Below are 24279 nucleotides of genomic sequence, written 5' to 3' on the forward strand. Positions count from 1 at the left end.
TATTCCATCTGCTATGTTCTTGCCCACTCACTTAACCTGTCTATATGCCTTTGCTGCCTTTTTGCATCCTCCTCACAACTTACTTTCATACCTAGCTTTGCATCGTCAGCAAACTTGAATACATTACACTTGGTCCCCTCATCTAAGTCATTAATATATATAGTGAGTAGCTGAGGACCAAGCACTGATCCTTGCAATACTCCACTAGTTACTGCCTGCCAATCCGAAAATGACCCATTCATTCCAAGACTCTATTTTCTGTCTGTTAGCCAATCCTCAATCCATGCTAATATATTACCCACAATCCCATGAGCCTTAATTTTGTGTATTGTGTGGCACCTTAGCAAATGATTTTTGAAAATCTAAATACACTACATCCACTGGTTCTCCCTTATCTACCCTGCTCATTACAACCCCAAAATCATTCTATTAGATTTTTCAAAGAAGATTTCCCTTTCATAAATCCATGTTGACTCTGCCCAATCATATTATGTCTTTGTAACGGCCATGTTATAACGCCCCTAATAATAGATTCTAGCATTGTCTCCAGCTACTGATCTCGGGCTAACTGGTCTATAGTTCCCCGTTTTCTCTCTCCCTCCTTTCTTGAATAGCGGGGTTACATTTTCTCCCTTCAAATCCATGGGGACCGTTCTTGAATAGAGGGAATTCTGCAAGATCAAAACCAATGCATCCACTATCTCTGTGGCCACCTCTTTTAAAACCCTAGGCTGTAGACCATCAGGCCCAGGGGATTTGTCAGCTTTTAGTCCCATTAATTTCTCCAGTTCTATTTATTTACTAATGCAAATTTATTTCAGTTCCTCATTCTTGCTCGATCCTTGGTTCCCCACTATTTCTGAAATGTTTTTTGTGTCTTCATCCATACAAAGGGGTGGATTTTCTAGGGGGGGGTGGGTGGGTTAGTGGGCGGGGCAGGTGGGAAAGTGTTTTTTTTTTACAGCGGCTTAGGACCCCACTGTCAACCTCTCATCTTTACCAAATGTCGGGTCTGTCAGCGCTGAGCGGCGGGGGAGCTAGTTAAAATCATTAGTGGCTTGTTTACAGTCACTTAACAATGCTTTTTTCACAGTTTTTGGAATTTGACAAGTCACCCACCGGTTTACCGCTGTGCCTAGACCTCATCAGTGAAGCTGAGGCGGGAGGTCACTTGGTATTGTTTCAACTGATGCGTTGGCAGCTTCAAATTTCATGTCAAAGCTCCCAGTCAATTAGATATCTTCCCTTTGTCACTAGCTTCTCTAAACTGAATTTCCACTACAGATTCAGAATGTTGCAAGTCTTTACACAAGTCTCCATCCAGTCTGACCTCATTACCTCTCCCCATCATTGATAGATCGCTTTGGTCACCTCTATTTCATCTGCTATCTATTCCATCAGCATCGGTGCACTTTATACTCTCTCACCTTGGTCCTCAGAATCCCACCACAATCAGCCCGATCACCAGCATCAACAGGCACACCAGCAGCACCAACACCACTAACCTTCTCCACAATCAACTGAAACTGCACGGGACAGAGGGCATCAGCACCTGACCACATTGCTGCCTGGGACGCCAGGGATGGCCTTACCATAGCCAGATTTACTTCACTTGACGCTGTACACCTTGGGTGTCACATGATGCGCCAGGTTGGCACCACCCCACACCAACACCATAAAGCATCCCTTTAATGCCCAAGCCATTCCTTTCACACTCATCAGCATTGTTGCAGCGGGGGGGGGGGGGGGCGGGGGTGCACCGTTTAGTCTCACCATTCACTGCAACTCACTAAGCCACTTCCAAAAGTGCACATAAATCTGTCCAAGAACACAAAGTGTTGAAAATAAAGATTTTAATGTTTGATGGCACATTAACAAAAACTTCACATGAACATTGGCGATAACACACAACTGCCTGTCCTTGTATGTTGTTAGTTGGTATGATTGGACGAAGATGAAGGTGAGTGTGACACGTGGCTAGTGAGATGGGGAAGTCATAATGTAGATGGAGAGGGATGGGTGGCGGTGCAAGGTACGTTGGTGTAAGGATGTGCAAGAGTAGGGTGGGAAAGCAGAGCGATGGGGACGTGAGGAGTGGCCCAACAGGATGAGGCTGAGTGTGGCTTTGCAGTAATGTTTTGTGATCTACTGAGATCATTGAAAGGTTTGCACCACTGCAACCTGGTCCTCCTGACGACAACCCTGCTTGTGTCCTCTTGTGCAATGTGCAACAAGGCTGCATTGGTGTCCTGGGGAGGTCTCTTCTGCCCACTGGAAGGGAAAAGAACCTCGCTGCATGCTGTGACTCGCTCCATAAGCATATGGAGGGAGTCACAGGAGAGCTTGGGTGCAACCCTGCACCTTTGTGGAGTGCTTGTAAGTGTTTGCAGCACCTCAGTGCTGTAGAACAACTTCTTAGGCAGACCCCGGAGTCGAGGATGACTTGCTTCCACACTGAAATGAGTTCTAAGGTGACTGATGAGACAAAAGCAGGATCTACAGTCTCTGTCACAGGTGGGGCAGATGATGGTTGGAGGGACGGGTGGATGGAGTGCTTGATTTATTGTATGCTTCTTCTGCTTTCTATGCTTGGCTTTCGCATGCTCCTGGCGAAGAGACTGGAAATGTTCGGTGCCTTCCTCCACTTTGAGCGGTCTTGAGCCAGGGATTCCCAAGAGTCAGTGGAGATGTTAGATATTTTCATGGAGGCTTTGAGGATGTACTTGAAGCATTTTCTCTGCCCTCCTGGGGGTCATCTGCCATGATGTAGCTCTGAGCAGAGTGCTTGTTTCGGGAGTCTAGTATCGGGCATGCGGACAATGTGGCCCATCCACCAGAGCTGGTCGAGCGTGGTCAATGTCTCGATGCTGGGGATGTTGGCCTGAGAGAGAACGCTGATGTTGGTGCACCTATCCTGCCAGTGAATTTGCAGGATTTTATGGAGACAGCGTTGGTGGTACTTCTCCAGTGCTTTGAGGCACCTACTGTACATAGTTAATTTCTCTGAAGCATATAGGAGGGCGGGTATCACTACTGCTCTGTGGACCATGAGCTTGGTGCCGGGTTTGAGATCCTGGTCTTTGAACACTCTTTTCCTCAGGCAGCCGAAGGCTGAACTGGCACACTGAAGGCAGTGTTGGACTTCGTCATCGATGTCTGCCCTTGCTGATAGTAGGCTCCTAAAGTATGGGAAGTGGTCCACATTGTCCAAGATCTCATCGTGGATCTTGATAATGGGGAGGAGTACTGTGTGCTGAGGGCAGGTTGGCAGAGAACCTTTGTGTTACTGATGTTTAATGTGAGGCCTGGACTCTCGAATGCTTCAGTGAAGACGTTGACGATGGTTTGGAGTTCATACTCCCGAGTGTGCACAAACGCAAGCGTCATCTGCATATTGTAATTCAAGGACAGTGGTTGGAGCAACCTTGGATCTGGACTGGAAATGTCGGAGGTTGAACAATTTCCCGCTTGTCCTGTAAATTAACTCCACTCCAGCGGGGAGCTTGTTAAGGGTGAGATGAAGCATTGCAGCGAGGAAGATTAAGAAAAGTGTTGGTGCAATGACACAGCCTTGCATGACTGCGGTCTGCACTCGTATTGAGTCTGAGGTGGATCCGTTGGCAAGAATCACAGCTTGCATGTCATCATGAAGCAGACGTAGGATGGTGATGAATTTTTGAGGACTGCCGAATTTGAGAAGGACACTCCATAATCCCTCGCGGTTGACAGAGTCAAAGATCTTGTGAGGTCAAAGAAAGCCATGTAGAGAGGGTGATGCTGCTCACTACATTTTTGTTGGTTATGTCGCGCGGTGAAGATCATGTCCGTTGTACCCCTTAGTGGGTGGATTGCGCATTGCGACTCTGGGAGGAGCTCTTCAGTCACTGGGAAGAGATAATTGAGGAGGATTTTTGCGATGATTTTCCCTGCGGCAGACTCCTCTGTAATTACCACAGTTAGACTTGTCCCCTTTCTTGAAGATGGTCACGATTACGGCATCTCTGAGATCCCCTGGCATGCTCTCCTCCTTCCAGATCAGAGAGATTAGGTCATGGATTTGCACCGAGTACTTCTCTGCCATGCTTTAGTACTGTGGTGGAGATCCCATTCGCTCCTGAGGCCTTGTTGTTTTTCAGTTGTCAGATGGCCTTTTCAACCTCATGCTGGGCTGGGATTGTGCTGAGGTGGCGACGGTCAGCATGCTGTGGGATGGAGTCAAGGACACACGTCAAGACAGAGTCTTGGTTGAGGAGATCCTCAAAGTGCTCCTTCCAGCGGGCACTGGCTGCCTCTATGTCCTTGATGAGCACCTCTCAGTTCTTGGCTCTCAGTGGAATAGGACTTTGAATGCTTGGGTCGTAGATGGACTTGATTGCGCTAAAATTTCCACGCATGTCGTGACTGTCATCTAGAGGTTAGATCTCCTGCGCTTTTTCGACCCACCATTTGTTCTTTGTCACAAATTTTTTGTTAGACATCAGCCTTCAGTTGTCTGTAGATCTGCTTTCTTTCTCTTGAGTTGTGGAGTTGTTTCCAATTCAGAAATGCCTTGCGTTTGCGGTTTATTAGCTCCTGGTTGTTCTTATCGAACCAGTCTTGATGTTTTCTGGTAGAGTAACCAAGAGTCTCTTCGTAGGTGCTAATTATGATGGACTTGAGGGCAGACCAGGCACTATGGACACTCTGCAGCTCCAGTTCATTGGAGGTCATCAGGTTGACTGTGAGGTGTTGGCTGAGTAGGACTTTCTTTGCAGGGTCTTTGAGTGCTTCAGCTTTGATCTTTTTGTGGCAGCATTTCTGTTTACCCCGGCGTTTTGAGGCTACGTTGATGGAGATAGCAGAGCAAATTAGACGATGGTCAATCCAGCAGTCATCAGCTCCTGTCATGGCGCGCGTGTTGCAGACATCCTAGCAGTTCCTTGCTCGGACAATGACGTAGTCTAGCAGATGCCAGTGCTTGGAGCGAGGGTGTTGCCAGGATGCCTTGTACTTGTCTTTATGACGAAACAAGGTGTTAGTTAAGACAAGACCATGTTCTGAGCAATTCAACAGGAGGAGGATACCATTGGAGTTGGTTTTCCCTACCCCTTCCCTGCCAATCACCCCTCTCCATAGATCTGTGTCCTTTCCAATTCTGGCATTAAAGTCGCCAAGGAGAATCAGCTTGTTGCCCATTGGTACTCGGGACAAGGATTGTTCAAGGCTGGAGCAGAATTCCTCTTTAATCTCGTCCGTAGCTTCCAGTGTTGGGGCGTACGCACTGATGACCATTGAATACTGGTTCTGGGTTAGGATGACCCGAAAGGTCATGAGGCATTCGTTTATCCTGTAGAGGGAATCTCGATAGCGCCAAACCAGCTCAGTTTTGATGGCGAAGTAAACCCCATGGAGTCGGCATTCTTCTTCTGATTTGTCTTTCCAGAAGAAGGTCTATCCACCACCTTGTTCCTTGAGCTGACCTTCGCCTGCCCGCCATGTCTCGCTTAGGGCGGTGATGTTGATGTCGTAGCATTTGAGTTCCCGGGCAATGATAGCAGTACGATGTTCCGGTCTGTTGCTGTTGGGGCTGTCCATGAGGGTCCTGATATTCCAGGTCCAGAACTTCATTTTGAATGGTGGAAGATGCCGGTACGTGAATTATTTTATCGTGGGGTGGCCGTTGCACACCATCTACCACATGGGCTTGACAGAGCAAAGTCTTGGTCCAATGGCAAGGGGATCCGAGACGAATGGAGACCAGGCTCTGCTGCACACACACACACATATTCCTACTGACCCCCTCCCTCCCTCAGGTCCTCTCTACAGGTGGGCGCATTAATCTCGGAGCAGCTTGCGAATTTGTCCATAAAATACTGACACTGTACTCCGGGCCCCCCGCCCCCCAACTCCAGTGCGCTGCTCTAGTTGCGCAGGTTCTACTGCGATTTTCCGCTCTCTTCAGCCGCTCATGTTTTGAAACATAGAAACATAGAACCATTCGGTTCTTTGAGCCTGCACCGTCATTCAATATGATCATGGCTGATCATGCACTTCAGTACCCCATTCCTGCTTTCTCTCCATACCCCTTGATCCCTTTAGCCGTAAGGGCCACATCTAACTCCCTTTTGAATATATCTAACGAACTGGCTTCAACAACTTTCTGTGGTAGAGAATTCCACATGCTCACAACTCTCTGAGTGAAGAAGTTTCTCCTCATCTCAGTCCTAAATGGCTTAGCCCTTATCCTTAGACTATGACTGCTGGTTCTGGACTTCCCCAACATCGGAACACTCTTCCTGCACCTAACCTGTCCAATCCCATCAGAATTTTATATGTTTCTATGAGATCCCCTCTCATTCTTCTAAATTCCATTGAATATAAGCCAAGTCGATCCAGTCTTTCTTCATATGTCAATCCTGTCACCCTGGGAATAGCAAGAATGTCCTTCCTTAGATTAGGAGACCAAAACTGTACACAATATTCAAGGTGTGGCCTCATCAAGGCCCTGTACAACTGTAGTAAGACCTCCCTGCTCCTATACTCAAATCCTCTCGCTATGAAGGCCAATATGCCATTTGCCTTCTTCACCACCTGCTGTACCTGTATGCCAACTTTCAAAGGCTGATGTATCATGACATCCAGATCTCGTTGCACCTCCCCTTTTACTAATCTGTCGCCATTCAGATAATAATCTGCCTTCCTGTTTTTACGACCAAAGTGGATAACCTCACATTTATCTACATTATACCGCATTTGCCATGTATTTGCCCACTCACCTAACCTGTCCAAGTCACTCTGCAGCCTCTTAGCATCCTCCTCACAGCTCACACCGCCACCCAGCTTAGTGTCATCTGCAAACTTGGAGATATTACATTCAATTCCTTCATCTAAATCATTGATGTATGTTGTAAATAGCAGGGGTCCCAGCACTGAAATTTGCGGTACCCCAATAGTCACTGCCTGCCATTCTGAAAAGGACCCATTTATTCCTACTCTTTGCTTCCTGTCTGCCAATCAGTTCTCAATCCACATCAGTACATTACCCCCAATACCACGTGCTTTAATTTTGCACACTAATCTCTTGTATAGGACCTTGTCAAAAGCCTTTTGAAATCTAAATACACCACATCCATTGGCTACCCCTTGTCCACTCTACTAGTTACATCCTCAAAAAATTCTAAAAGACTTGTCAAGCATGATTTCCCTTTCATAAATCCATGCTGACTTGGACCGATCCTGTCACTGCTTTCCAAATGCGCTGCTCTTACATCTTTAATAATTGATTCCAACATTGTCCCCACCACCGATATCAGGCTAACCGGTCTGTAATTCCCTGTTTTCTCTCTCCCTCCTTTTTTAAAAAGTGGGGTTACATTAGCTACCCTCCAGTCCATAGGAGGGTAGCTAATGCATCCACCATTTCTAGGGCCACTTTCTTAAGTACTCTGGGATGCAGACTATCAGGCCCCTGGGGAGTTATCGGGCTTCAATTCCATCAATTTTCCTAACACAATTTGCTGACTAATAAGGATTTACTTTAGTTCCTCCTTCTCGCTCGACCCTCGGTCCCCTAGTATTTCCGGAAGGTTATTTGTGTCTTCCTTTGTGAACCAAAGTATTTGTTCAATCGGTCTGCCATTTCTTTGTTCCCCATTAGAAATTCACCTGATTCAGACTGTAAGGGACCTACATTTGTCTTCATTAATCTTTTTTTCTTCATGTATCTGTAGAAGCTTTTGCAGTCAGTTTTTATGTTCCCTGCAAGCTTACTCTCATAATTTATTTTCCCCCTCCTAATTAAACCCTTTGTTCTCCTCTGCTGAATTCTAAATTTCTCCCAGTCCTCAGCTTTGTTGCTTTTTTTGGCCAATTTATATGCCTCTTCCTTGGATTTAACACTATCCCTAATTTCCGTTGTAAGCCACGGTTGAGGCACCTTCCCAGTTTTATTTTTACGCCAGACTGGGGTGTACAATTGTTGACGTTTATCCATGTGATCTTTAAATGTCTGCCATTGCCTATCTACCGTCAGCCCTTTAAGTATTATTCGCCAGTCTATCCTAGCCAATTCACATCTCATACCGTCGAAGTTACCTTTCTTTAAGTTCAGGACCCTAGTCTCTGAATTACCTGTGTCACTCTCCATCTTAATGAAGAATTCTACCATATTATGGCCACTTTTCCCCAAGGGGCCTTGCACAACAAGATTGCTAATTAATCCTCTCTCATTACACAACACCCAGTCTAGGATGGCCAGCTCTCTAGTTGGTTCCTCGACATATTGGTTTGGAAAACCATCCCTTATACACTCCAGGAAATCCTCCTCCACCGTATTGCTAACAGTTTGGTTAGCCCAATCTATATGTAGATTAAAGCCACCGATGATAACTGCTGTACCTTTATTGTACACATCCCTAATTTCCTGTTTGATGCCATCCCCAACCTCAGTATGACTGTTTGGTGGTCTGTACACAACTCCCACTAGTGTTTTCTGCCCTTTGATGTTCCGCAGCTCTAGCTATACAGATTCCACCTCATCCACGCTAATGTCCTTCCTTACTATTGCATTAATCTCCTCTTTAATAAGCAACGCTACCCCACCTCCTATTCCTTTCAGTCTATCTTTGCTTAATATTAAATATCCCTGGATGTTGAGTTCCCAGCCTTGGTCACGCTGGAGCCATGTCTCCGTAATCTCAATTACATCATATCCGTTAACAGCTATCTGCGCAGTTAATTCATCCACCTTATTACGAATGCTCCTCACATTGAGACACAGAGCCTTCAGGCTTGTTTTTCTAACACTCTTTGTCCTTTTAGAATTATGTTGTAATGTGGCCCGTTTTGATTTTTGCCGTTGATTTTTCTGCCCTCCACTTCTACTTTTCTCCTTTTATACCTTTTGCTTCTGACCCCATTTTACTTCCCTCTGTCTCCCTGCATAGGTTCCCATCCCCCTGCCCTATTAGTTTAAATCCTCCCAACAGCACTAGCAAACACTCCCCCGAGGACAACGGTTCCGGTCCTGCCCAGGTGCAGACCGTCCGGTTTGTAATGCTCCCACCTCCCCCAGAACCGGTTCCAATGTCCCAGGAATTTGAATCCCTTCCTCTTGCACCATTCCTCAAGCCATGTATTCATCTTAACTTTCCTGCTATTTCTACTCTGACTAGCACGTGGCACTGGTAGCAGTCCTGAGATTACTGCCTTTGAGGTCTTACTTTTTAATTTAACTCCTAGCCCCTTAAATTCAGCTTGTAGGACCTCATCCCACTTTTTACCTAGATCGTTGGTACCTATATGCACCACGACAACTGGCTGTTCACCCTTCCCCTCCAGAATGCCCTGCAGCTGCTCCGAGACATACTTGACCCTTGCACCAGGGAGGCAACATACCATCCTGGAGTCTTATTTGCAGCTGCAGAAACGCCTATCTATTCCCCTTACAATAGAATCTCCTACAACTATAGCTCTCCCACTCTTTTTACTGCCCTCCTGCGCAGCAGAGCCACCCGTGGTGCCATGAACTTGGCTACTGCTGCCTTCCCCTGAGGAGCCATCTCCCCCAACAGTACCCAAGGTGGTATATCAGTTTTGGAGGGAGATGACCACAGGGGACCCCTGCACTACCTTCCTTCCACTTCTCTTCCTGATGGTCACCCATTCCCTTTCTGCCTGTGTAACCTTTACCTGCGGTGTGACCAACTCACTAAACGTGCTATTCACGACATCCTCAGCATTGCGGATGCTCCAGAGTGAATCCATGTGCAGCTCCAGTGCTGCAATGCGGTCTGTCAGGAGCTGCAGCTGGATACACTTCCCGCACAGAGAGTAGTCGGGGACACCGGAAGAGTCCCTGATTTCCCACAAAGCACAGGAGGAGCATGACACGGGTCTGGGCTCTCCTGCCATGACTTAACCCTTAAATTACTTAATTTGGCTACAGTGACGAGGTTCCTTACTGTTAAGAAAAAGAAAAAAGATAAAGAAAAAGAAAACTACTCACCAATCAACCAGCTAATCACTTATCCTCTTTGCTGTGATGTCACACTTCGATTTTTTTTTACTTCTTTCTTACTTTTGACCCCGCTGCCACCGCTTCCCTCACAGGTCTGCCCGCTCTTGCTAATGCTCCCGACTAGCTTGGTCTGGGCCTCGAGCTTTATTGAAGCGCTCCGCTGCCGCTCCTTCCCTCACAGGTCCGCCCACTCCCGCTGCTGCTCCCGTTGGTTCTTTACTAGTGACCACGTGTATTCTGGCCTCGTATCCCAACCTCACTGCTGGCGTCGACCCCCCAAACACGCTGTTGGCTTCAGCCTCCCGACCTCGCTGCTGGTCCGTGCTGTGCCTTCCCTGGGTCCCAACCTCGTTGGTGGCCCGCGCTGCATCTTTCCTGGGTTCCGCCTGAACCTTTCCTGGGTTCCAATCTTGCTGGTGGCCCGTGCTGAATCTTTCCTGGGTCTCGACTTCACTGCTGGCACTCCTTGCCGTCCGCCGTTTCTCCGATTCCTGCCGCCCGCTGATCTTCCAATCCTTGCTGCCCGCTGATCCTGTGCTCCTCGCTGCCTGCCGATCCTCCGCCCCTCGCCGCCTGTTGATCCTCCACTCCTCGCCACCTATCCTTGCCATCCACTGATCCTCCGCCCCTCGCCGCCCACTGATCCCCCATTGACAATGAAAAGTCAAATGTCAAAATAAATTTGCACGTGGTCCCTTTAAGGAAACCAGCTAATGATGCGTCATTAAATGACGTCATCAGACCCACTTCCTTCATTTAGCCGGGAAATGCACTGGGCATACTTAACCAGCCCAATCAGGGGAAATTCATTATACACAGTAGGCTGATGTCGCCCTCCATGAACTTGCCGAGGTAGGGAAAATCTCGGCCACAGTATTTGTTCAATGTCTCTGCCATTCATTATACCTAATTATAATGTGTTCTGTCTCTGATTGTAATGGACCCACGTTTACTTCCGCTAATCCCTTCCTTTTTACATACCCATTGAAGCTTTTATAGTCTGTTTTTATGTCTCTTGCTAGCTACTCTCGTATTCTCCTTTCTCTCTATCAATGACAAAGAGGTGCGGAGAATTAAAAAATTCTTACAGGGCTTGGCAGGTTAGATGCAGGGATGATGTTTCTTCTGGCTGGGTAGGCTAGAAGCAAAGGTCAGTGTCTCAGAATAAGGGGTCGGCCATTTAGGACTGAGATGAGGAAAAACTTCTTCACTCAGAGGGTGGTGAACCTTTGGAATTCCCTACCCCAGAGGTTTGTGAAGGCTCAGTCTTTGAGTATATTCAAGACGAAGATAGACAGATTTTTGGAAATTAAGGGAATCAAAGGATACGGGGATAGTGCAGGAAAGTGGAGTTGAGGTAGACGATCAGCCATGATCTTGTTGAATGGCGGAGTTAGCTCGAGGGGCCGAATGGCATACTCTTGCTGCTAATTCTTATGTTCTTATGTAATCCCTCACATCCCAGGAATCAGTCTGTTATACTCAAATCCTCTTGTAATAAAGGCCAACATATCATTTGCTTTCTTAATTGCTTGCTGTACCTGCATGTTAACTTTCAGTGATTCGTGTACAATGATACCCAGGTCCCTCTGAACACCAACATTTCCCAATCTCTCACAATTTTAAAAATATTCTGCTTTCTTTGTTTCCTACCAAAGTGGATAACTTCACATTCCTCCATGTTATTTTCCATTTGCCATGTTCTTTCCCACTCACTTAGTCTGTCTATATCCCCTTGAAGCCTCTTTGCATCCTCCTCACAACTTACATTCCTACCTAGCTTTGTATCATCAGCAAACTTGGATATATTACATTTGGTCCCACATCCAAATCATTGATATAGATTGTGAATAGCTGGGGTCCAAGCACAGATCCTTGCGGCACCCACTAGTTATAGCCTGCCAACCCAAAATATGACCTGTTTATTCTTACTCTCTGTTCTCTGTCCGTTAATCAATTCTCAATCCATGCTAGTATATTACCCCCAATCCCTAATTTTGTTTAATAACCTGTGTGGCACCTTATCGAATGCCTTCTGAAAATCCAAATACACCACATCCACTGGTTCCCCCTTATCTATTCTACTCATTACAACCTCAAACAACTAACAGATTTGTCAACCGTGATTTCCCTTTCATAAATCCTTATTGACTGCCCAATTCTATTATTATTTTCTAAGTGCCCTGTTACCACGTCCTTAATAATAGATTCTAGCATTTTCCCTACTGCTGATGTCAGGCTAACTGGTCTGTAGTTCCCCGTTTTCTCTCTCCCTCCTTCCTTAGATAGCTGGGCTACATTCCAATCTGCGGGAACCGTTCTAGAATCTATGGAATTTTGGAAGATGACAACCAATGCATCCACTATCTCTATAGTCACCTCTTTCAAAACCCTAGGATATAGGCCATCAGGTCCAGGGGATTTGTCAGCTTTCAGTCACTTTAATTTCTCTAGTACTATTTTTTTTACTAATACTAATTTCTTTCAGTTCCTCATTCTCCCTTGGTTCTCCACTATTTCCTGAAGATTTTTTGTGTCTTCTTCCGTGACAGCTATGACATTGTAAATTCATCTGTGCTGAGAAGAAAGAATGCTGCAATGACAGAAAAATAATAAAACATAGATGCACAGATTAAATAACCAAGTTAAAATCTAAAATCTGTTGACAACTTACCCAAAAAACAAACCCCCACCCAGAAAGCTTTAAAACAGCAAGAAAACCTGCTTTGAATACAAATGAAAATCTTCAAATATCTAATCTGTGCATTTATTTGTTGCAGCAGAAATTCTTGGCTCAGTAACTGTAATCTTTTCACAGTCACGCTATTTGTATTCATTTCTGATTGACATCGCTTGATTGCTATCCCACCGAATGGGACTCCAGCCCCATTAACTTGCCTTATCTTTGCTATTGATTCAGCAGAAATTAGAAAAGAAGTATGGTACAGCAATTGTGGGGTGTTCAATTATAATATCAACTCTGCTTTTTTCACCACCCCACTCCCCTCCACACCATATATATATATATATATATATTATATAATATTAGACATGAATGCTCACTTCTCAAGTCTTCATAGATGGAATAAGCAGTAGATAGGTGAAATCCCAAACTTTGATGAAACAAACACTCCCACAATAAACATTAATAAAACATGTATGTAATATGTGGGAATCCAGAGATATGATGAACTGCATCTGTATGGAAATAAGAAAATATCCAGGCAAACAGTGCCCCATCTTTGAGATCTACTTAATGAGAACAACTCTCCAGGAATGTGTCAACACTCCTATAAAAGACCAGCACAACCAGAACACAAGACCAGCACCCTATCATGGGACAAACCCAACTTGGGATGCCTGCTTCCTTTCGAGTAGGAGAGGTGAGGAGGTAGTAATTAGGCGGTACTAAGCTTGTGTCTTAAAATATTAAGATTTCTGATCATAGAAGACTAAGGAAGGTAAGGAGTTCCACTTTTGAAGATCTGAAAAAGAATGACAGAGCAGGTGGTGTGGTGAGTCTTCATTTTCAACACAGTATGGATGCAGGGTGATGAAAGATTGTGCAAGATGGTATATATAAAGCTTAGGGGGAATAAAAGAGAGAAAGCTCAAGGAGGGATGACCAAAATATTAATACAATAGATGATCAGAAAGGTTTCAAAGAGAAAGATAAATTGAAGATTAGGGGTACAAAAAGGTTAACCATCATCAGACACCAAGTTTTTCCTTGTATCTTGTCAAGAAGTGGGAGCAAGATGTTAAAAGCCTCACGGATATCAGAATAATATTCAAGTTTTAGATGAGTTTGGGTTGTATAGTAAGCTAAGAACTGTTAATGGGAAAAGTTGTGATTGGAATTCAATGTGAAACTGAGCATCTTTGAGACAACTTTAGCAATGGAGCTCAGAGGAGATAAAAATAAACAGAAGGAACGAGTAGTCTCCCACTGTATTAGATGCAAATATGGACTAAACTCGAGTCAACATTAGGCTAAATCACAAGATAGTTATGGATGAGGAAGGCGATTTGGCCATCTTAATTCATCCACCCAGAAAGAGACTCTAAAGTGCCTATTGTAACAATAAAGACCCTATTGTAACATCCAATTTTTTCTTAAATGATTCCTGAGTATTTTTGCCTCCACTATTCTATCTGGAAGCTTATTTCACACTTTGATATCCTACTTATTAAGACCAGTATTCCTCCTCCGGGCCAATGACAAAGTGAAACTTAGCCCAACTTCCAAGTTGTCATTATACTATTTTAAAATGAGCCCACATATAGTAGAACATTTTGTTGTTTTATTTTCAGCTTTATTGTATTGTACTTAACAGCCCACATGCAAATAAATTCTAATTTTAAGCATTTGGAATTTTTCCATTCAATTGATATTATTGTCTACACTTCAAAAAGTACTTCAGTGGCTGTAAAGCACTTGGGGATGTCTTTAGGTGGCTATATAATTGTAAGTCTTTTTTTCTATTGTTGAAAGAAGTGGAGTAGTGGCACACAAGCTGTACCACTCAATGGCAGGTCGAAGGGACAGATCTAAAGGTTCCTCAGGTTACAAATTCCTAGACTGGACATTAGGGGAAGGGTACTGAACAGTCACTGGACATAATGAAAGGAGAAAGACTGGCAATCAAGTTCCCATGGACAATAGTCTTTTAAGATAGTGACTATTTTCTTACATGTACTTCAAAGCTAGTGATGCATTTGAGGCGTTTTGATGTGATACAGTATCGTATAAATGCAAGTATTATTTATTATATTATTTATTTGGATTGCTGTCAGGCACCTTCTGGCAGCCAATAATTGGCAGGAATTGTGAAACAGCTCTCTTACCTGGCCTTTTAACCAGGAAAGGCTCAATGGAACCAAAGAGGGAAGAACACACATTTTAAAAAAGGGTTAGAAGGAAAAAAAAAACGGTAAGCTGTGAAGTAATTCCTTAGGAGAGCTAATTTGACAATAATCTTCTGATGATTTTCTATAGGCATGCTTTGCAGCAGGCTTGTATCAGTGACCTGCAGGGGACTGGAGCTGAAATAGTCAGAGCATCCTTCTGTCTGGTTCACTGCAATTTATAAATACAGATACAAACATAAAAAAGAAGCTTTTGTATGAAAATAGATTCTCCTCAAGGCCAAAAGTAACTTGTAAGTTTAGTCAGTAATGCATTGTTTACTATGCCAGGAATGAAGTTGGAATTGGATAAATCCACATCCATTTAGTTCTTAAATCTTTCCCTGTGACCTTTATGTTCAACAAGGTGATAGATGCTAGTGCTGGATACCCAGGGGCCGAAATTCACCATCCCCGAAGGGACGGCTACCGCAGGGTTTGGGCAACCGATCGAAAAAAATCGATCAGCCACTACGATCGGGTACTTTCCCCTCCCCAAGCTATATTCAGCTCAGGGGGGAGGGGCTGGGGGGTTTAAGCGGTGCTCACTTTTGCCGGAAATGGCGGGGTGAAGCCGCTGTAAAAGTAAGTTTCCAGCGTTGAAAAGCGGCCAGGTCAGGGATTTTCAGCTTCAAAAAGGTAGGAGTTCTTCAGGCAATGCCCCCGCGAGGTGTTCGAGTCGGTGCTCGAACACAACACCATGAGAGCATTGCCGCAATCGGGACCCATTGGTAGGGAAATAGTTTTATTAATTATTAGTGTTTTTATGTCAGATTCCATCATCTGCAGTATTTTGCTTTTTAAATAGTTTTATTAATTGTTTTGGCTCCATCCATTAAACCTGCCAAGTGCTGCTCAGAGGTTTTCATATACTTTTGTACAACTTTCAGGTCGGACTCTTTAGTGGAGTCCTGTGGGCTGCAGAGACCTGCTTGGCAGGGTTCACCCTGAGGATGGGAGGAGTGTTGGGAGGGCGACACCTGGTACACCTGCTCAGAAGCAGGGCAGCACGCAGGAGAAGGCGTCGCCGTCAGCCCCGTGCAGACAGGCAGCGGGCAAGGGAGGCAGCAGCCATGATTCGTTCATTCTGCAACAGACCAGTGTTTCCGCCATCTTCACCGGCTCGAATCAGGATTGCGGTTGGCTGCTTGGGGACAAGGGATATCTCCTGTGGCTGCTCACTCCTCTGCGGAACCCCAGGACAGTGTCAGAGAATGCGTACAATGATGCTCATTGTGCCACTAGGTGCATCATCGAGCAGTGCATAGGCATCCTTACGCAGAGGTTCCGGTGTCTGCACCGCTCTGGTGGCACCTTGCAGTACTCTCAACAGATCTCCATCATCATGGTCTGCTTCATGCTGCACAACCTCGTCGTTGTCGGCGGCGGTGGCAGAGGAGGAGGAGGAGGAGGAAGAGGAGCCCCGTCGACCCATCGCCACTCTGGAAGGGCTGGGTGCAGACTGGCCAGCACCCTCCTGGGAGGGTGCGTCCTCACATATATGGAGGTGCCTGACACCTCCCCTGCAATCTCCCTCCAAGCATTATGTACTGCCTGTCTGCCAGGTCTCCCCAAGTCAGGAAACAGTATTCTTCTGTCCTCCACACTGTCCATCAGTATCTCCAGCTCCATATCAGTGAACCTGTTGGCTCTCCTTGCACCTCTTACACCAGCCATCCTTCCAAACTCCTTCCCCCTCAGGGCCTTGCTGCAAACCCTGGCCTTTTTGACAGCTGGCTCATTGGAAACCCTTACCTGAATGCTGAATTTCTTAGTGGTGATAACGCTCAAATTAGGACAGCCACACTGCTGAAAAATCCACTTTGGAAGGGTTCATTAGCGCTGGAACTCATTTGATCATTTTTGGAGCTGAATATGGGGTGGCCCAGCCACGTAAAAGTTTTGCCGCTAATAGCCCCAAAAAGGTTGGGGGAGCACCAGATTTCCAGCGGTACTGAATTTCGGGCCCCCAGTGTTAGCATCAAAGAATCTCTGGCCAGGTATAGCATAGCCAGATACAGAGTAAAATTTCCTTTACTCTGCCTCAAACACCTGAACCCCCAACCTTAGAAGAGCACCCACTCTAAGAACAGTGTAGCATTTTTCAATTCCTCGCACCACTAATCCTCTGGCTCCTCTTTGAACGAAATTGTCAATTTAATGCAATTTATGCTGATTTTGACCATAGCTCCTCCTCCATCCATTTTTTTAAACAAGCAAGTCAGGTTCCATACTCCTGGACTGATTCAGATCTCATTTAAGCCTTGGGTGTGAAACATAGGCCAATTTGAAGTTGAGAGGGGAAAACATTGCATTTGATGAAGAAATCCTTTAAACCAAAAAAATGTGCTTTCAGCTGCTACTTCTACTATTCTGCTCAGTGTTTCTCTTTCTCCCTCATACTTTGTGCATTTTATTTTCCTTTTATGCCCATTCCCATGCAGCATCACACATTACCCACTACCTGTCAGCACTAGAATCCACCGTTGGTTAAAAATTATGAAGTTCACAAATTAACAAAAATATGGGCATGAGATTCATGTGTAACTTCTGATACTATAACAAGATGTTGAGACATTCAGCCAGCTGCAGTTACTTTGTGTACAGTAAAGGTGTGCATTATGGAGACAAAGAGATACAGGTGCAAGTACAAAACTTATACTTTCCAAATATGCTCGATCAATTAATCAAATGGATACATTGTGATTAGCAGAAGGCACAAAAGTTTGTGCCCCGGGCTGGCGCACGCATGCCAATGGCGTGATCAGCGTGCGAGCCAATCCCTTTGTGGCCAGTGGGGAAATTTGTCCCGAGGGCGGTAAGGATGGCAGCGGCCGAAGTCACTATGCGAAGCTGGCAAACATCTGCCGCCGGTGCACCCCTTAAAGGGGAGGCCTTTTGTGCCGTGGGCTGCCATATTTTTCTGTCAGCCTAACAATGGCATCCCTCGCCTCGACCGGACCACCATCTTGCAGCCCGGCACACAGTTTTGGGTGCCGGTTTGTTGGCCCGGTCGAGAGCATCCCTGGTGGCCGCCAAAGGGACTGCAGAGCTCGCAGTAGCCCTCCCCTTTAATTGGGGCATCTCAGTAGTGCTGACGTGGCTGGCGGGGCGCTGGGCTCCTGACTCTGCGCCACACTTCCACCCCGGGAGCGTCTCTCCATGGACGTGAAGCACCTCTGATAGCGCTCCGCCTGTTGAGGGGCGGAAGTGCCAAATTTCGCGCCGGGGCGGAACTTCTGGGCTGGGCGATAAAGGTCTCGGCCCCGTAAGGTTACAGCCTTCAAATAGGGAGCAGGGCAATTTCACCCCATGCTGTTTAATTACTTCACATTACAAAGGGCATGCTCCAATATCTGACTAACTTCATTTTAGCTTTCCCTCATAATATTTTCTTCATTATTTTAGAAAATTATATAGATGGTGTTAACCACTATGTCTGCACTTGTTTACTGATAGGAGTCAGATGCGATACATTTGCGAGTCAGCGCACCCTTCCCATTATTTAACTGGGTTATTCGAATTCCGTTTCATTTGCATACCTGCGCAGGTGGCTGTTGTACATATCCTTGTGGCGGCTGTAGCACTTGTTGGGACATGGGTTGGCCAGATCCAGTAAAATTTCCCGGGGGCAGCTGTTGACTTGGCGTTGCCATAACGTAGCTAGTTTGTTGGGGTGGCTGAGGCAAGATTGGTGATGGATAGACAGACCCAGAAGGTTGCTCAGGGGCATCTCCTGATGACTGTCGACTTAAGCTCATCTGGTTAAACTGGGAAGCCAAGTCTTCTCGCTGTGATGCAGACAACAAAAAATAATCAGTACCGGTTGCTGAATAATACATCTGAGTGTAATAATGAAAGAAAATCCTTCGACGATAAAATGTATTACGTGCAACACAAGCATCACCACAGAGACACCACAAGACAGAACATACATTCATAGTAAATCATGCTGTGTTTGGCTCCATGTCAAGGTTATTAACCACTATAAAACCCAACAATGAAAAAATGACTGATTTGCTCTTCTTTAACCCAGGGGCAATAAGGCTAATTATAATGTCCTTACCACTGCCTCAGCTAGCTCAGCACAGACCATAGATCAAATCTTGGATGGTCTTTTAACTCTGTATGGATGGTCTGCATACTGGACTTTGTGAATGTAAAGTGGGTGATAGCGGGGCGGCAGTCCATTTTATTTACATTGAAGCCAATGGAAGTAGAAATTGTGAAGAGATGTAAAATGAGCTGCTAACTCACTGTTTTACACTATCGTACAAAGTCAAAATCCACCCCATAGATTCATGTGGGGCGCAAAAGTCTAATCTTCAAACTTGATGTCAAGTCTATTTCATTGAATTCAAATGTTTCAGTTGATAGGCGTATAAGGAAAACGGATTGGGTTTTCTATACATATTTAGTGGCTAGAGTAATACATAAAACTCATTTTGTTTAAAAAAATATTAAAATGTCACAAATTTCCATTTTCTGCCATCACAATGATATTCAGTGGAACTAAACATGGCAGGCAGAATGGCAGGCAGTGACTAGTGGGGTACCTCAAGGTTCAGTGCTGGGCCCCCAGCTATTTACAACATATATTAATGATTTAGACAAAGGAATTGAATGTAATATCTCCAAGTTTGCAGATTACACTCAGCTGGGTGGCGGTGTGAGCTGTGAGGAGGATGCTAAGAGGCTGCAGGGTGACTTTAGAGGATTAGGTGAGTGGGAAAATGCATGGCAGATGCAGTATAATGTGGATAAGTGTGAGGTTATCCACTTTGGTGGCAAAAACAGGAAGGCAGATTATTATCTGAATGGTGACAGATTAGGAAAAGGGGAGATGCAACGAGACGTGGGCGTCATGATATATCAGTCACTGAAAGTAGGCATGCAGGTACAACAGACAGTTAAGAAAGCAAATGGCATGTTGGCCTTCATAGCGAGAGGATTTGAGTATCGGAGCAGGGAGGTCTTGCTGCAGTTGTACAGGGCCTTGGTGAGACCACACCTTGAGTATTGTGTGCAGTTTGGGTCTCTGAATCTGAGGAAGGACATTCTTGCTATTGAGGGAGTGCAGCGAAGGTTCACCAGACTGATTCCCGGGATGGCAGGACTGACATATGAAGAATAGGCTTATATTCACTGGAATTTAGAAGAATGAGAGGGGGTCTCATAGAAACATAAAATTCTGACTGGATTGGACAGGTTAGATGCAGGAAGAATGTTCCCGATGTTGGGGAAGTCCAGAACCAGGGGTTATAGTCTAAGAATAAGGGGTAAGCCATATAGGACCGAGATGAGGAGAAACTTTTTCACCCAGAGAATTGTGAACCTGTGGAATTCTCTACCGCAGAAAGTTGTTGAGTCCAGTTTGTTGGATATATTCAAAAGGGAGTTAGATGTGGCCCTTTCGGCTAAAGGGATCAAGGGGTATGGAGAGAAGGCAGGAGTGGGGTACTGAAGTTGCAGGCTCGAAGGGTTGAATGGCCTACTCCTGCACCTATTTTCTATGTTTCTATGTTTCCAACCATGCACTGAATGTGAAAATGTGAAAAATATATCCATCATTTTACTGACATGGAAGCTTTGCAAGTGAAAAGTGCCAAATTGTTATATCTGCCTACTGTAAATATCAATTTCCTGCTTTAACCTCAACACAGAGTCAAACAAATTTCTCACACACAGTGTACAAATATTTCAGCAAGTAATACAGATTTACCCTCAGCCATGAACTGCCAACTACAGTTAATGCAGTGAACAATCACCACTGAAAGTGAAGCAAAGCACACAAAAACATACTGCAGTTACATTAATACACAGGTTGCAAATGTTAGAATTACTGTGTAAAAGGGATAAAATAAAACTATGATTAAGTACCACAGGAAACTGCTGCGTTGGTGAAACTGGCAGTAGATGCTGGGGAGGATAAGAAACCGCTGGATACTGGACAGACTGGGAAGAAGGCTGCATAGCCTGCACAGGCGGAGAAGAGAATTAATCACCAAAGTCAGATATAGAAGATACAATTCAGAGGTATACAAAGAATAGAAATTTGACAAGTAAGTAAATCAAAGAAAACAAGAAATCACAAACGCAAGTGTTAAGATATTAAGAAGTGATAGCTCATTGTATTTATTAGTTGCCATTATTATACATGCCACATATTTCACAATGATACAAGTCATCAAACAATCTGGTTACTATTTACTAACAGAGCAAAACTCTAGTTTGATTTAGAGCAAGAAAGCCTAACGAGATTAAAGAAGAAAAAGAACGAGAAAAACAAAACATTTTATTTGAATTTGGTTCGGATGGAATAATATAGTAAACAAAATAGGCCCTGAATTATCACAGGCAGCCAAACAAATGTAATTCTGGTACGTGCAAGATATTGTTAGTTTGTTTGAAAACATGATTTTCACCACACGATTACTCTGCACTTGAAAGTCCTCTCAAAATAAGGAATCTCCTGTTTGGAGCGGGAGGCTGTGAGTGTGGTAAACAGTGTACACTTGGTTAACTTAATAGGTATGCAAAGTGTCTGACTTACCTGTGGTACCAGATGACCAGGCATTTGCTGCTGCTGTTGCTGTGAAGCAGATTGCTGTTGAGCCTGTCCAGGAAGCTGACTTCTAATTGACTGCGGACCACCAGGAGGATTGTAAATCGCGGGAGTGCCGTCAGGATTCACGAAGGGTTGACCTGCAAAAGAGGCAGCAAAGTCAATAAGTCCAACACAAAGAATTGGCGTAATTTAAACACTTTCTTTGAAAGTATACACAATAAAATGGACAGAAATTCATATTGTATAGATCTATCATTACACATGCTTTACTACAAAAATGTCATATTTCTTCTCGTAAACATATGCAAATTTGGAGATGAATGATGAAAATTAGAATTAAGCTTCTAACAGACCACATGACAAAATATCACATATTTCAATTAAATTATAAAATAGTGACCAAATAATGAACTCTAGGGTAAGTCCTGAGCTCCCAACGGGCAGCGACAACTGAAGGGAGTGCAAGATGCAGAGTTAATGCTAGCATTTTAAGGTCTATTTCTGACCTTTGAGTGCAGCTCTTCACTGTAAATTTACATCCCTGTAATGAGACAAAATATGATGCACCATCATATTCATATCTTAAACTTTCAGTTATCGTGCTTCAATGTTGCCACAACTGTCTGTCACTCCATATCACTTGTTAGAAATGTCATTTTACGTGGTGCAACATATGACAGCTTTTCTTTCCCTCCCAATCTCAATCACCGCAAGACACTTAATCGAACAGCCCAGCGGAGAAACAGCAAAACTCTTGCATGGAAAGTGGCTACTGCTATTATTAAAACATATTATGAGAGATGTAATAAGATTCAATCTGGCATATAAAGACATTTTCAAAGAACAAAATTACATTTTGATCAGTTGTAAATCTCAAATACAACTGTGACTCCACAAAATTAATCCCAGAAAGGTACTTGGGAGATTCAAATAATTTTTGTTCATCAGGAAAATAGTTTTCAGCATTCTTGCTACAATGCACATATATCCATAATACAAAAATCAATGTATCACACTAATAACTCATTTTATTTTCTTGTCTGCAGCTCTTGTTCTCTGGTTTCCCTAGACTGGGACAGTCTGAGCTTTCATCTTCATGGGCCACATACGCGCATACTACAAAGCCTTGGAAGCCACATGTAAAGTTTAAATACATGTTCCCATTAATTTGCAGAAATCTGAAGTTGCTGATATTAACAGAACTTGGTGTGTGGGCCATAGCAGGAACTTAAATGAATAACAGGTCAGTTGGTTGCTAGTTCCAATTGCTTTATTATAGAATCTTCTTTGGAGCATGTTTTTCTTTTGTTTGGGAGGTTACCTAGCCCTTTAAGCTCTGTGTTTAATTCCAGCAACAGCAGCCTTTTCCTATTCTCCTTCCTTCCACGTACTCCCACTCAATGAAAAGATACAATTAAGTTCAGAGATATTGCAAAAACTCAACTCTAATACAAGACACACCAAGGGAGCATCCATAATTATCATTTTCTTATGAGAACCAAAGAGAGAGGGGTTTAATACCCCCATGTATATATACATAAAAACATTTACATGTTTTGAAGAAATAGCTTTTTATCAGTTATTAAGCAAAGGATTATTCTTTGTACTCTTATGAAAAAGGACAATTATAGATGGCCAGTAATATTGCTTGGATTTTTATTAGCATTGAGCTGTAGTAACAGTTACACTAACCTGTGTGTGGGTTTAACAGAATACTGCCAGGTGGTATACCTGTAGCTTCCAAAGGAAGCAAAATGTAGCTGGTGTTGGTAGGTGCCATTCCACCATCTGGGTAGGAGACTGAGCACGTAGAACTGACTGGTGCCGGGACAACAGATGTACTCTGCAGTGGCTGATGGTTCCGTGACAGTGAACCTGAGGAGCCTGCACTACTGGAAGACTCTGAACCTGGGGAATGCAACATAGTTGTCAAAACATTACTTGTCAAACACACCTTGCTGTGCATATATTAATGGCTCCTTTCCTAGCAGCATGGGAGATTTTTCCAAAACTGAATGATAGAGCCTTGCTCTCCTACATTTTTTAATGCAACAGGGGAGGTGAATTTTTTCGGGGGTTAAGGTGGTGGAAACAACGCTTATTTGCATAAACAAGGTTTCTGCTCAAGTTATGCCAGCAGATCGGGAGAAGCCACAAGGAAATTCACCTCTTAGAAATACAAGCATGTTCTGGACATTTAATCATATCGAACAGCCTCAGGTGAGAGTTCTCCACTCTACTATAGACAGCAGAGACATCTTAATGGTTTTAAAACAGTGAACAAGATGACAGTGTCGTGCTCCTGTTGCAGGAAGAATCACCAGATGGCACAGGGAGCAGATCATTACATTTGGCAAGCCTCTCAGAACAATTCTATTTGGTACCCACTGCTGAAAAACACACCAGTTGTTCAACAAACACAAGCACAGTAAGTCTGCACCTTATTTACTATTTAATAAAAATGACAAAAAACGAGGTTTCTTGTTGACTCAATTGAAGTTCAAGATTGGAAAAGCTGACAGCTAGCTGTGATATCTGCCTTCCAGTCCAGAAACAGCCTGAATAACAAAGTAAAACAAAAATATTGCATGAATACAAGTGGCTCTACAAATTGGATGAGGTAAGGACAGTGCAGGTTGATTTCAACCAAGCCTCTGGAGGGCTGTCAAGATGTCACAGACTTCATGATGGGAAGAAAATAAAAAAATGGAGGAAGACACATTGCTTGGCACTTGTTTTAGGGGCAACACTCCCAGCTCCAGTTACAACATCTCAAACTTCAACTGAATGAATGAGAAACCTCGTT

General features: G+C 44.3%; 1 protein-coding gene across 14 annotated transcripts in view; it reads right to left on the reverse strand.

Annotated features, from left to right (window-relative positions):
- The window catches only part of LOC139273211 (cAMP-regulated phosphoprotein 21-like), a 705332-nt gene that overhangs the window by 112286 nt on the left and 568767 nt on the right, over window positions 1-24279 (reverse strand). For all 14 annotated transcript variants that reach the window (XM_070889897.1, XM_070889855.1, XM_070889888.1 and 11 more), the window contains 4 exons: window positions 23166-23381; window positions 21459-21610; window positions 20786-20881; window positions 18448-18696 (listed from right to left, as the gene is read on the reverse strand). In XM_070889897.1, the coding sequence (XP_070745998.1) occupies window positions 18448-18696; window positions 20786-20881; window positions 21459-21610; window positions 23166-23381 (713 nt within the window). The remainder of the gene's footprint in view (window positions 1-18447; window positions 18697-20785; window positions 20882-21458; window positions 21611-23165; window positions 23382-24279) is intronic.

This window comes from Pristiophorus japonicus, chromosome 1 (genome assembly GCF_044704955.1).
Source record: "Pristiophorus japonicus isolate sPriJap1 chromosome 1, sPriJap1.hap1, whole genome shotgun sequence".
Lineage (NCBI taxonomy): Eukaryota > Metazoa > Chordata > Chondrichthyes > Pristiophoridae > Pristiophorus > Pristiophorus japonicus.